Raw genomic sequence first — 13,045 nt, forward strand, 5'->3', positions numbered from 1 at the left:
TATGGACCCCCAAATCTATACTGTAACACTGTTTTGGGTGCCCTTCTGAGATACTGGAGAAGAGAGCCCAATTTTTCTTTGACAGAGGAGCCACTCCAGTGGGTGTATTCCATCCTGGATAGATGTAATCTTCACTAGTCTACCAAATATACCTTCCTTTTTTTTTGACCTCCAGCTGAGTGATATTTTTGGTCCTTCATTTCCAGCTTGGCAGGCATAGATCTAATGCTTGTTGGTACATGTCTTTAGCCAGTACCCAAAGAATTCATCATAGTTTTGTTGCATCAAGTTCCTTTTAAATTTAATTTTCTTTTTCTCTCTCCAGTTCTTAGGTTTTGTTTGAAATTTTTGGATTTATGACTTATGCTATGTAACTATTAAAATCTGTACGGTTAAATGATTTTGATTGCCTCTTGCTCCACTGACAGATTGGTAACCACTGTGAAATCATTTGGGAGAAGTTACTAACAAAAAAGTCAGCTGAAAGTTGGTGGAAATGTTTTGTGACTACGAATTTTTAAGATTTGTATTTTGTGGAAAATAAACTGCAGAATATACTCATGTTGTGATGAAAAGTGTCCCTTTTAATCTTATAATCTCCATAGGCTGGAAAGGTTCTGTGAGGGAAAAAGTGATATGGGGGAAGAAACAGCACTGATTGTAGTCTAAAGGCTTTGGCTCTTGCATGGGCAAGGAAACTTACTTTATGATTGTTCAGATTTGATGCCTGAACAGATTATTTCTTGATTAAAAATTTTTAGCTTACTCTGAGGGTTCTAAGTCATAGACTTCTACATTTTATAAATGAACTGAGTTTTCCTTAAACTACAGCTTCTGGTTTTGACTAAGTAATTTGTGGTAGTCTCATAAGATTATGATCCCTTGACTAAATATCAGTGTGTGAACTCGAGTGTGTGCTTCCATGTTACCTGATGGAAAGTGGGTTGTCCTTATTTAGTAAAAGAATCAGTTCTGCACTGCCTTGGATAGGTCAGAACAAAGACTGCTCCAAGTATGGTTTCTAACCATGGAAATTAGAATATTTGAAGCTGATCTCTTGACTAATGCTAACAAATTGATAAAGAGGCAGTATCATCATATGCTAAAAAGGTAACTGATGTTAATATACAACATCCTCAACTCATACCTGCTGGAATTCTCATTTTTTTTAGTGCCTCTGTTTATTTTCTGCAGATGTTAGCGTGCATGTTTGTTGCAGTCACCCTCTCACTGAACAAATGTTAAGGTTACTAAGACTCCTTTTTGTCATGTGAAAACAATGGGCTTCATGTGTACTTTAAATGTGCCATGATTGCAGAAATGTTTCCCAGGCTTTCCCTGTGGGTCAGGGCATGGTGTAAAAAGTAATGTTTACCTACCTTGCAAGAGGTCAAGATGTCCAAGCAGAGCTGTGTTCAAATATTCAGCACTATAGAAACTTTGTTAGGACTTTCTGGTTTTGTGTGTAACATGTAATTTTTTTTTTAAATGAAAATAGTTGTTTTGATTATTTTTTTTTCTCTGCACAACTTGCAACCAAATTAAAATGTAGAATTAACTACAATTAACAAAAGCTATACCATGTTGTGAATTGGTGATGTGGTTCTGAAAATGTCTTATCTTATAGGAGCTGATAATGTCTTCATTAAAACCACTGTAGCCAGGTAGTGTTCCAGCAAATAAATACTTTTTCTTGAGGTACGGTGGGGCTGTAGTTCCTTAGTTTTACCATGAACTTTGTCTCTTATGGAAAGAGAAAATAACGTGTTGCAAGTTTTTCTTCTCCATTGGTGTTAAAGCACAAGTACTCTTGCTAAATATTATCTGTTAGCATATGTTGAAATCCTTATAGCATTAGAAAGCATTAAAAATTATGCTCTAATTGCTGGAAAATAACAAACCTAATTGCAACTGGCAGAGCAAAGATTGACAAAAAATGGGTTGATTGCTTTCATTTATGCAATCGTTTTTTTTCCAAAAGTAACAATTTTTGAGTTTCTGGCACAGGGTTGGATCACTGCTTGGGAGGTGTCTTCCACAGTGTTTCCTGGATCTGCGGTGCTTCTTCTACCTTAGCTTTGCAGGAGTGGCAGTTGTTGGAGATTGTCTTCTGAGCCTTCTCAGATTTTCCACATGACTCGTAATGGAAGGAGGAGCTGTCAGCAGGTTTCTTGCCTGTGCACTGTCCTTGTGAGCCACTGTAGTCAGGAAAGATCCCTGTGCTCACTGGTAGTTATGCAAGACACCTGAAACCTAGTGGACAGCCAGTGGGCAGAGCAAGGTCTTCACTTGTCACCTCTGTTAGTGTAATGGAAAAGCATTTTGTATTGCTACGTTTATATCGTTCAAAATAGTTACTGAATTTCAAATGGGGAAGAAAACCTGACACTTTCTACTGTCTCTTATCAATAAATCTCCCTTTTCCTTATTGAAAAGCTGTAAGAAACTGTCACCAAACGTGTTCTTTCATAAAGGAAAAGATGTCTTTACCTGTGTTATCACAATAGGAAAGAAGCATGGTAAGATTTTGGCAGTTCCTTCCAGAGTTGCAACTAAAACATTGTCAGAACACTTCCAGAATAAAGAATCTTTTGTGGTAAAATTAGCCTTTTCTGGAAACATGAACCCTTAGGCCCAATGCTACAGGCAGCATAAGGAGCTCAGGATTAAACAATATAGAAACTTCTGAATGTCTCCACAACTGAATTTTCAAGAAGTAGAAGTCTGAGAGGCAGATATCTCTGAGGCTGAGCTTTTAGTTGTCGGCACACCTGGAGAGCTTCATTTGTTTGGTTGGTTTTTTTTTACCTCACTCATAAGTGTACAGAGGAGGTGACAAATACTACTAGGCTCCTGTCAAGTTCCAGGCTGCTGGGATTAATGTGTTAAAAATCTTTCCTTTAAAAAAAAAAAAGAAAAAAAAACCCCAAAATTCACTTGGTTAAGCACTTAGGTTAAAGGAATTAGGTGATTTTGAAAAAGTGCTATGAGTAAAAACATAGGTGAGCTGTTGAGTTTAACCTGTGAAATTTTGAAGTTCATGAAAGAAAAAAACAAATGGGAGTTAGTTTGCCAGTCTTTTCCCCCCAATTGTTTTGATAAAGTGTAATTATTATAATTTTGATCATTGTAGTAATTAGCTTCCAAAAGCTTTTGTTGAGCATATATGTATTCTTTTTTATCATGCCCAGGCGACTGTGTCAAGCTGGCCTGTAGGATGGCAAGTTTCTGCTTCCCTGACAATAGGGAGCCACGCATGTAACTCACTTTCAGAAGTCCATTTTGCCTTTTGGATAGTCAGAAATTCACTTGAGGAAGTTACAAGCTGTTGGATGTGTTTTGTTTTCCTGTTTAGCAGTTACCAAAGAGATCATCTTACACACTTGTAGTGCTGGAAGCAGAGACAGTTGTTTTATTCTAGATACCTTCATGGAAGAAGATGTTAAAATTGGGCTACTGTTAAAATGATTGTCCAGCAAGAGAAGTGCCACCTTCCTTCAATTTGTAGTTTGTGCTTCCTAAAGGATGGCCCTGAGTCCATCCTGGGAAGAACATTCCTCTTGTTTTCAGACCTACAGGGAAATTTATTTATCAATTAAAGATCAGACATCTAGTTCTTCTCAACACTTTTTCCTTTCTATTAGCTCATGTTATTTCTGTCCCTCTCTCTTTTGCTCCTTCTGTTTCACTTCCAGTTCATCTTTGTCCTTCTTAGTGTTGTACAGCCTTCCCTCTTCCCTGCCTATCTCTAGGGAGCACGAGCAATACCAACACCTACAGAAGAGACTATGCTTTCTACCACCTTCTCTTAATCTGTCCATGCTTTTTGAGATCTTCAGGGAGTATCTAAAGAAGTAACTGTGGTCTGCATGGCTTCATGCATTTCTGGTGAGGACTGTGTGTCCTGGTTACAGATTCAAATTTTCTGATCTCCCTGACTAGCAGATACTTTCCTTGTTTTTTCCTGTGCCTCTCTGTGTGCACACAAATTAAGCTGAAGTCAGAGCAATATTCTTAATGTATAGCAGAAAAAGTATAAAAACTTTAAAAACAACACAATTGTTTAGCCTGAGATGCAGGGGAACATTTTCAGTTGTTTCTGAAGTCTATGGTTGTGTTTATCTCATAAGTCCACAGCATGGGATTGTTATTTAAGACAACGTAGTTAATGCTGTACTAAAATTTGAGTTTGATATTTTAATTGGTAGTGATGTCAAGGTTGTTCTTGTGCCCACCTTTATAAATGTCTGTACAACTTGTTTCAGTCTGCATCTTAAGTTTGAGTTCTCTAAATACTAGAACATGGGATAGATGCAAACCAAGCTTTTTTCCTCACTGAGCCAATATCCTAGAGATACCTTTCTTGGTGCTTTACTGTACAATCCATGCCTGGTTTGGCAATAAATAAATCCCTCCTCCCTTAAAACGGTTAAAATGGAGGTGGAGCTGCAGTAAAATAATTCATAAGAAAGTGAATTAATTGTGGCCTATGCATTCTGTTTGTAATGAAGGACACTTTAAGAATGAAGTACTATTTGTTATCAAATGCAGGTTTGAAGGTTGAGATCTAGAACAGCTTTCTGAAAAACCTGATGCAAGCTGTTTGGTTGTATAGTGCTTATTTTCTTTGCTCTTACTTGTCAGAACCAAGGGGGAAGGAAAACTAGATGAAGACTTAGACAACTTAATTTTCCTTCTCAAATATAATATGGGAAGCTAAAAATACAAAGTATTTCCCCTTCCTCTTTTTTTAGGGTCAGTTTAGTTTCCATAAGAATTTTAAGCAGTGGTCATAGGAGCTTGTGAGGCAATTTCTCTTGATTAAACAATTGAACTAGAAAACTCTGATGTAAAAGGTAACTGTTCCCCCTTCTTCCCTTACCTGCCCTGTGTGTATCTGTACATACACAGGTGTGCACACACTTGCTGGGTAGGACACCTCCTTCATTTGTGTAGTAAAGGTTTCCTTTGGTCCACTTGCACACTGACGATGAGGAATCAAAGTTGATTCGAATGCAGTCACTTTTTTGACACCAAGATCTAGTGCTATATGACTGTTTTTCCTTGCTTAGTTAGTATGCTAATTTAATCAAATCATGGAATGGTTTGGGTTGGAAGCAACCTTAAAGATCATCTAGGCCCAACTCCCCTGTTACAGGCAGAGACACATTTCCACTAGACCAGGTTGCCCCATCTAGCCTGGTCTTGAACATTTCTAGGGATGGAATCTAAAGTAGCCCTGTGTACCTACACTATTTTTATCATATTGTACTTATTTGTTAATTCTGTACTCAAGATTGATATGATGGTGTAGACTGAACACGAACAATAAATGTATTTGTACAAGCCGCTTTGAAATTTCCAGTTCTAGATGGAATTGTTGCTGGTTTTGAAGATGGCAGACTCTAATGCTCCTTTGCACACCAAAAAATGTGAGGAGTAAATGGATTGAAAAAAGTGCAGGAAGTATTATATGAAACAGAAGTAGGAATATCTTCTGTGCCGTGAAGATATGCTGTGACATTTGGTTCATCTAGGAAATCTAATAGGGCTGTGGGAGAGAAGTGAAATGACTCAAAGAAGATATTGTAAGCCAAAACCAAAATGTCAGTGAAGAGGTTTTTGCTCAGAAAGAAATTATTCAACATTGAATTTCAAGGTTTATTTGCATAGCTAAGCTTTCATTAAAATAATGTGGATTGTTACTTGTATTTACCTGTGGTTTTGTCTCTGTCAAAGTCAGTAGTATAGATTTTTGCCCAGCTCTTGAATTAGTGATGTTACTGACGATAATGTTCAAGCTTTAAATTTGTCACTTGCAGCAAAAATAAGTAGCCAGAGTGTCTAAGGCTCACACTTCTCAGTTTGCCCATGGAGGCTGTAGAGCCTCCATCCTTGGAGGTACTCAGAAGCTGCCTGGAGACAGTCCTGGGCAATTGGACTACTGTCCCTGCTTGAGCAGGGAAGTTGGACCAGATGACCTCCAGAGGTCCCTGCCAGCCTCAACCATTCCATAATTCTCCGGAAGTTTTCTCTCTTTGTGTGTTTGAATTATATACCTTTCATTCCTACAGATATCAGCTGTTTGACAGGTATGCTCATCTGTGTGATCATGAACTAATGTGCTTGGAACATTAATGTTTTAATAGGGCACAGTCTTATGGGTGCCTAATTGAGATTAAGTATTTACTTATATGCTCTAAGCATCTTAATTTTTTTTTATTATGGACTGTTACCAGGTATTCATTAGTGCCTATGACAGATTTTCTATCTAGTCACTTCACTGAAGTTCTTAAAAATATTACTATTTTACAGTTTTTAAGTGATCATCATCAGTGTGTGAATCCTGTTGTACGTGTGCTGTGTAGTGTAAAAACTGTTCTGCCCTTGGAGCGAGGTGTCAGCCCTGCTTTGCCATTCGCACGTCAGACTGCAGCATTGCCGATGGACCACGCAGGTGCACAGACAGGCACAGCTAGTGAGAATGGAAAGAGATTTATCCCGTTATCTGAAAACCAAAGACTATCCAAACTAGCACGAAAACCCCAAAATGGGAAAGGCTCATTAGACAGCTAACTGACTTTAGTTTCTAGTGTTTGTGCCAGTGGTACTTCTGGCCAAAAGCAATGGTTACCTCCAAATACTTGCCACGGTCGTGTCTTTTTTTCTTTGAGGGAGTGTTATTTGTGTTGTTCTAATCTTGCCTGTTTTTGGAGAACACTTGCACTAAACACACACACACACAGTTATTTACAGTTGGTTATCTCCATCACAGTGAATTTCTTGTTTATCTGTTTTGTGCTACTCAGTCCAAGGGAGGAGGGTTTGGCGTTTTGGTCGCCATCTAAAATGAAATATTTTCTAAGTTTGTTCAGAAGAATCAGTTGCTGTGAACCTTCAAGTCAGAGTGACTGAGATTTATGTGTCTCTCATGGTAGGGAAGTAAGCTACTTTCTGTGCCTAAAGCTTCTAGAAACCCAGAAGGTAGCTTTGTTTTCCTCTTCCTAGAAGAGGAAAGGAGTCTTCAAGGTTTCTGGAGAGCTTGAAGCAGATCTTTCTGTTTGCGTCCGTGAATGTTTTGGGTTTTCTTCTAATCCTGTGACTTGCTTCTGTTGTAAAGTGAAGGCTCTGGATCAGTGCTTAGTATAAGGTCCTCATTCACAATTGAATGCAGTAACTATGTAGGGAGCATAATTTTCTGGGTGAATGTCATATAAAAATTACCCTGTCGTGTTAAACGGTGAGAGAATAGGTTATATAAGGAGACAAACAAAGTAAACCAAACTTTCCACATTTGACTATAAAGTAAGAGTTTTGAGTACAATATGCACAAGTTGGGGTGAACCTGTGTGAGAAATGAGATTTGGTTTGCTTGTGGAGATGTATACTGGCAAATGAAGAAAAAAGTGAAATTGTTACGTGAACAGCGGTCTGATGGTCCCTTAATGGCAAGGATGTCAGAAGAAAGTGTCCCGGTAGCTCTATTGCTTAAATAAAATTAGTATTAAACCCAACAGTAAAGTCATAAATAAATACAATTTTTTTTGTGTTATTTGATCTATTTACATTTGCAAATGTAACAGTCAACTATTAGTGTGGTTAGATTCTTAGCTCACTGCAGGTGCTCTTCACTCTGTGACCTTGCAGAGCAGCAGCGTGGGCAGGGTTGGAGCGAGCAGTACTCCGAGTGTACACTTGAGGGCTCCGAAGACTGTGAGGAACCGTGCAGAAGCACTTGCAGTTGAAGAATGTATTTTAACTAAATTGGTGCATTGTACCTGCACGGGGTTTAATGCTTGCTGGGCCATTTGGCTATTTGCCATAATTGGCTTTCCATTCCCTTGATTGGAATCATAGATAAAAATTTGCTAATCCACTTTCTTTGCTGAAAGTATTAGAAAAGTAATCCATCTTTTAAAAATGCTCAAGCAAAATCATATGGTATAAAGAATACTTTATGGAATAATGAGATTGATGAGAACTGTAAGGCATACGCCATTTAAAACATTTTTCTGTGGTTTTAAGGAGAAAAATGCAATCTGGGCACTATAAAGGCATAAGTACTTCCTTTTTTATGCACTGCCTTTTAAATGTGCATTACACGTTATGCTTTTGTCTACATGATAAAATGTGAGTATATATTTAGGAAGAAGGATTTGCTATTTATTTGTGTTTTTCTTATGTTTGAAAATATCTGATTGAAAGTTTTTGGCTGTGTTCTTACTCCCTCTCTCTTCTGCCCACAGGGCATCAGAGCACGCATTTTGGAAACCCTTGTAATGCTTATTCTTCTTGCACTGCTTATCCTTGGAATCGTATGGGTGGCTTCAGCGCTCATAGACAATGATGCTGCCAGTATGGAGTCTTTGTATGGTATGGAATTTAAGAAAACACCAACGAGTTTCTTTTTAATTGTGGAAATGGATGTTTTCAATTAAATGTATATCTAGTAAATGCTATGCAAGTATAGCAGAGGTTGTGAAGAAGCTGTACTAATTTAGTAAATACCATTTTTTCTGTTAAATCGATTTTTAGTACGCTGAGAAGTTCCATGCTCATTTAAACACGATATATGTTAAAAACAAGTGACTTAAGTGGAATGAAAGCAAAAGCTCAAGACGCTTTTCAAGCTAAAGTACTTGGAGATTTAGTTGCCTGCAGGATTATCAAATGACTAATTCTTAATTTATTCTCGAAAATACAGTTGTTCAATCCTGAACACTTAAAACTGAATTAACATCTTCTCTTGTTTGTGACATAAGTAGCCTGTTTGTAATAAGCTTAGGCTGTGCTCCATGTTTTCTTTACAGACCTCTGGGAATTCTACCTCCCATATTTATATTCCTGTATATCGCTGATGGGATGCTTGTTACTTCTGTGTAAGTATTTTCCCAAATATTTCAAAAGGTGAATATCTTCATGTGGGGTTTTTATAAAGATTAAAAGAATTTTTTTTTTCACTGTGAAAATTTAGATTATGAAAGTTAAGAGTGGAATTTCTTTTTACGAAGTTTAAATTTAGATGTAAATTTTTTAGGTTTGGGATCTGAAGTTTGAACAAATGCTACCTTACATTTTCAGGTTTTGAGGAACTTCACACCTCACTCAAAATAATGTCAACTTTTAACCTTTTAAAGCAGGTATTTGGAAAATAGGAACTCCATTCTGCAAAGAAAAGGACAATTTTAAAGCAAAATGCCTGCAGGTGGTCAGTAATATGGAGAGAGTTATTTTGGAACACTTAGTTTGCCCTATATTCAGTAAACTACCCTTCCTTTTCTAACTGAAAATGTTCCTGTATAGAGAGAAGTTGGAATACAGTGCAGTTAGCTTTCATAATCACAACTTGCATCTAGCCAGTCTGGAGGGCAGTTACATGATTGCATGTAAAACAAATGCAATTAAAAAATCCCAGTCTTATACCAACTGTTCCTATCCAGAGGTCAGTCATTCACGTTTGGGGGAATAAAAAAGGTGATGGAAGGCTCCAAATCCCACCTACACTGTCGGTACCCCCCTGCCCTCCCTGCATAAGCTGAAAATGGCTAAGAAGGGGAGAGAACATCTCCCATTCTAGAACATCATGGTTTCACCTGTTCTCCAGGCTTTACACGTTCACAACTAGCACTTGCAGGGTTGACGTGGGAGGGGAAAGGGTGGGGAATGATTTTAAGATGTCCTTAAAAGCAGATCTGTCTATGAAGGGTGTTGTTCACAGAGAACTTGGTGAGTCTCCTTTTGTTCTCTGTAGGTGGAGATTGTTAAATCTTTTTAATGGAGAGAGGGGATGAAAGGAAAAAAAAATGTGGTTCTGAAAGTCTCATGTGGGCTATTAAAGAGTGTGAGTCACAACAGTTGCTGAATGTTTTAATGGGGAAGTTGACTTACAAACTTCCTGCATCTGTCCTGCAGTTGGCTTCAGCAGGGCTGAAAACACACTGTATGTTCTGGGGCTGTTGTAAACCTGTTGCAAGCCAAAATAATTTGGATTATATGGAATTTTTTTGAAGAGTTATTTGTAACTTGTACAAGCAAATCACTGAAGGAATTTATGGCCCTCTGAGCTGCTATATTTGTATAGCTGAAAGGGCAGCATACAGCAGTGGGAAGTGGTGGATATTGGGACAGAGCTTCATTAGATCTTCAACTGGCTTAATTGCTGAAGGAGGTTATGAGTAGGGCTTACTGCAGTGGTGATTTGGAGCATCGCTTCCTTTCTCTTTCCTCCTTTTCACATAGGTTTCTTCTGTAGTAAAGGAAGACTATCTTAAGTTAGCTTTTTTGAATACTCTTGTATTTTTCCTGTAACATGTAGTAGTCACCGTGAAACACTAGTTAATAAAAATAAATATAATCCTTATAAAATCCTGTGTGCTTCTTTTTCTGGCAGCAGAATTTTTCTCTAATGGAAACTATAAATTAAAGGAATTTGTTACAGCACAGATGAGGACATAATCTGCTACACACTTCAGTATTTGAAGGTGGTTCTCCCTAAACAGTGATTTTTACACATAGTTTTCTATTATCATGGGTTAGGCCTTTCTCCCGACAAGTGTATATTCCATACCTGGAAACCATCACAGGCTACAATCGAAAAGGACCAGTAGTTATTTCATGGAAAAGAAGCTTTAGATCTGGTAGCTGAGCCTACTGTCAGCTGAAGTTGCAGTATAACTTTCAGAGCAAAGCAACCTCATGACCTCTTGACAGCTACACAGCTAATAGATTAAATGTGCCTGGGATGTTCTCCAGAGCTGTGGCCAGCTAATGTTAGTTGTTCCATCTATATTTTGCTGTTTGCAGAAGGTGGCTGTGTACTTATTGCCTTATGATAATTGTTCCTGGACTGCATGAACTGCAGAACTGCAACAGAGAATTGTTTGGGAAGGTGGTAACTGGCCCAAAGCAGATCATGCCAGGGATAGGTCTGGCAACTTACTGGTGTAGGCAATCAAGTCTTAATGCCTAAGTGTATCCTGGCTCTGGTGAATTTACTAGTTTAGATATAGTCTTTGGTGCCACATGCTTTGAATAAATACCTGATCAAGTTTAAGATACCTGATTATATGGTGTTCCTTGCTGACAATTTCACAGCTATGCTCTTGGAAGGGAGATGCTTGTCTTGTTCAAAACTCATATGATAGCTGTGTGTTTTAAAGTTCAGATTGGAGTTTGAAACTCTTGCAGTTCTCTTCAAAACCATACTTGGTTATATGTAGAATACAACATTGAATATCCCAATAAAAATTGGTTTCTGACTTACAAATCACTGTTTTGCATCATCTCTCTCTCTGCAGTATGCACGCCAGTGGGACTTTCACGGATGTTTACAGTAATGGGTCAGTTGCTGGTGAAGCCAACAGTAAGTGTTAAACACATCTGTCCTCCTATTAGAAAGTAGAATGGCTAGAAGGTTAGAAGATAGAGTTAAGGTACTTTCTCCTAGAATGCTTGTGCTTCTACATAATTCTCTTTTCACTTCATCAGAATTTCTGTAGTCAGTATTTGTGTACTTGTTGACAACTTTTCATATAACACAAAAGCATTTTTTTCCCCCAAAGTTTCTTTTAGTAGTATAGACTTCCTCTGATTTTCCACTTTAATTGCTACTAATATTCACACTTATTGCCACTATTGCCTACTGTGTTTGTTTTGCAAATGTCTGAAAAGTTTGGGTTTGTTTGGAGTTCAAGAGCAAATGATAAGCTTAGTCCACTTAGGTGGGTGGGATGTAGGCAGTTGGCATCTGTAAGAACTTGTACACAATACTCTACTGGTCTTATACTTCATGCTGTGAAGGAAGGGAGAAGTTTGTACCATGTACAAGTGCTCTAGTGACTTGGCTGTCATGTTTACTAGTTTCTATTTACTAAAATTTGGGTGCACTTGAATTACTTTTCATTTCAGTTCAACTCTGAAAACACAAAGAAAATATATACTCTTTTGCTGTCTGTAAGCTTTAAACTCAAAGCACATGACAGTAAGGTAGACAGACTTCATTTATTTGTTTTTAGATTTCAATAGCAATTTATACTCATTGGAAATTTTTGCTTATGTGAAAAGTCACTTTTTAATATACTTTTTCAAAATCTGCAGTTATTTTTGTTTGAATCAAATTGTGCGAAGGTTGATAGGCTGATGTGATTTAAATATAGGCCAGGTGTACAGTCCCATCCCCTATTCTCTAAGTCTCTTTAGATTGAAACTGAACATGAGCGCTTTGACTTAAATTAAAATTTAACAGAAAGCTTGCTTACAGTAAAGAAATAGATCTTTAACAGAATGGAATAATCTTTTGTGGAGTTCTTGTTTATATAGGTATTGTAAAGTTGTAGCTATATATTTAAAATGTAGGCCATTAGACCAAAATGAACCTGACTAGATTAGTGTAGTCAGAAAAACACGTGACTCCAATACTCAGTCAGTTCATGTTTCTGTTTCCAAATACAGATCCTTGAAGACCTAGATGAGCAGATGTATATCATCACTTTAGAGGAAGAAGCAATTCAGAGGAAGCTTAATGGTATGTTTGTTCTGATACTGCTTCAAATAGAGTATTTGGAGTAGAGTGGTTCTGGTCAGGAATACTGATCTCACTGTTAAGTAGCTTCTTCTCGCAAAATAGAACATTCAGCATCTTGGTGTGTACAAGCTTACATTTCATTGTTTACTGGGTTGTTCAGGATTAGGCTCTCGTGTGTGATTCTGTCCATGTCATGACACATCTGTGGTTGTGTTGTCTTATGACTTATTTGAGCCTTAATTTTCTTAATTTCCTGCCTTTCTCTCTTACTCTTCGATCTTCTGTAATATATCTCAATCTTTTCTTTCAAGTCTCAATAAGTCTCCTTTAAAAGTTTCTTGGTCAGGGAAAGTACCCTTGACAACAGCACATCATGGTGATCATTTTTATTCCAACATACAAAATTTATGGAGGAGCAGTGACTTCTTTGTGCTAATGTTGATCACGATTTAAAAGTAATTGTTCATCTTTGCTGTTTTGGAAGCTTAAGTTTTTATGCTGCCATGCATATATATATATATA

The 13,045-nt window shown here is 37.6% G+C and overlaps 1 protein-coding gene across 1 annotated transcript in view; it reads left to right on the forward strand.

The window, feature by feature from the left end:
* LOC103781219 (limb region 1 protein homolog) overlaps window positions 1-12,567 on the forward strand; it is a gene marked incomplete at its 5' end in the record, with an annotated part of 32,616 nt that extends 20,049 nt beyond the window's left edge. Inside the window, 4 exons of the mRNA XM_008948923.1 lie at window positions 8,247-8,373; window positions 8,811-8,879; window positions 11,298-11,362; window positions 12,451-12,567. Of these exons, the coding sequence (XP_008947171.1) occupies window positions 8,247-8,373; window positions 8,811-8,879; window positions 11,298-11,362; window positions 12,451-12,567 (378 nt within the window). The remainder of the gene's footprint in view (window positions 1-8,246; window positions 8,374-8,810; window positions 8,880-11,297; window positions 11,363-12,450) is intronic.
* Between the last annotated feature and the right edge of the window lie 478 nt (window positions 12,568-13,045).

Source organism: Merops nubicus, unplaced genomic scaffold, assembly GCF_000691845.1.
Source record: "Merops nubicus isolate BGI_N331 unplaced genomic scaffold, ASM69184v1 scaffold6791, whole genome shotgun sequence".
NCBI classification, from domain to species: Eukaryota; Metazoa; Chordata; class Aves; order Coraciiformes; family Meropidae; genus Merops; species Merops nubicus.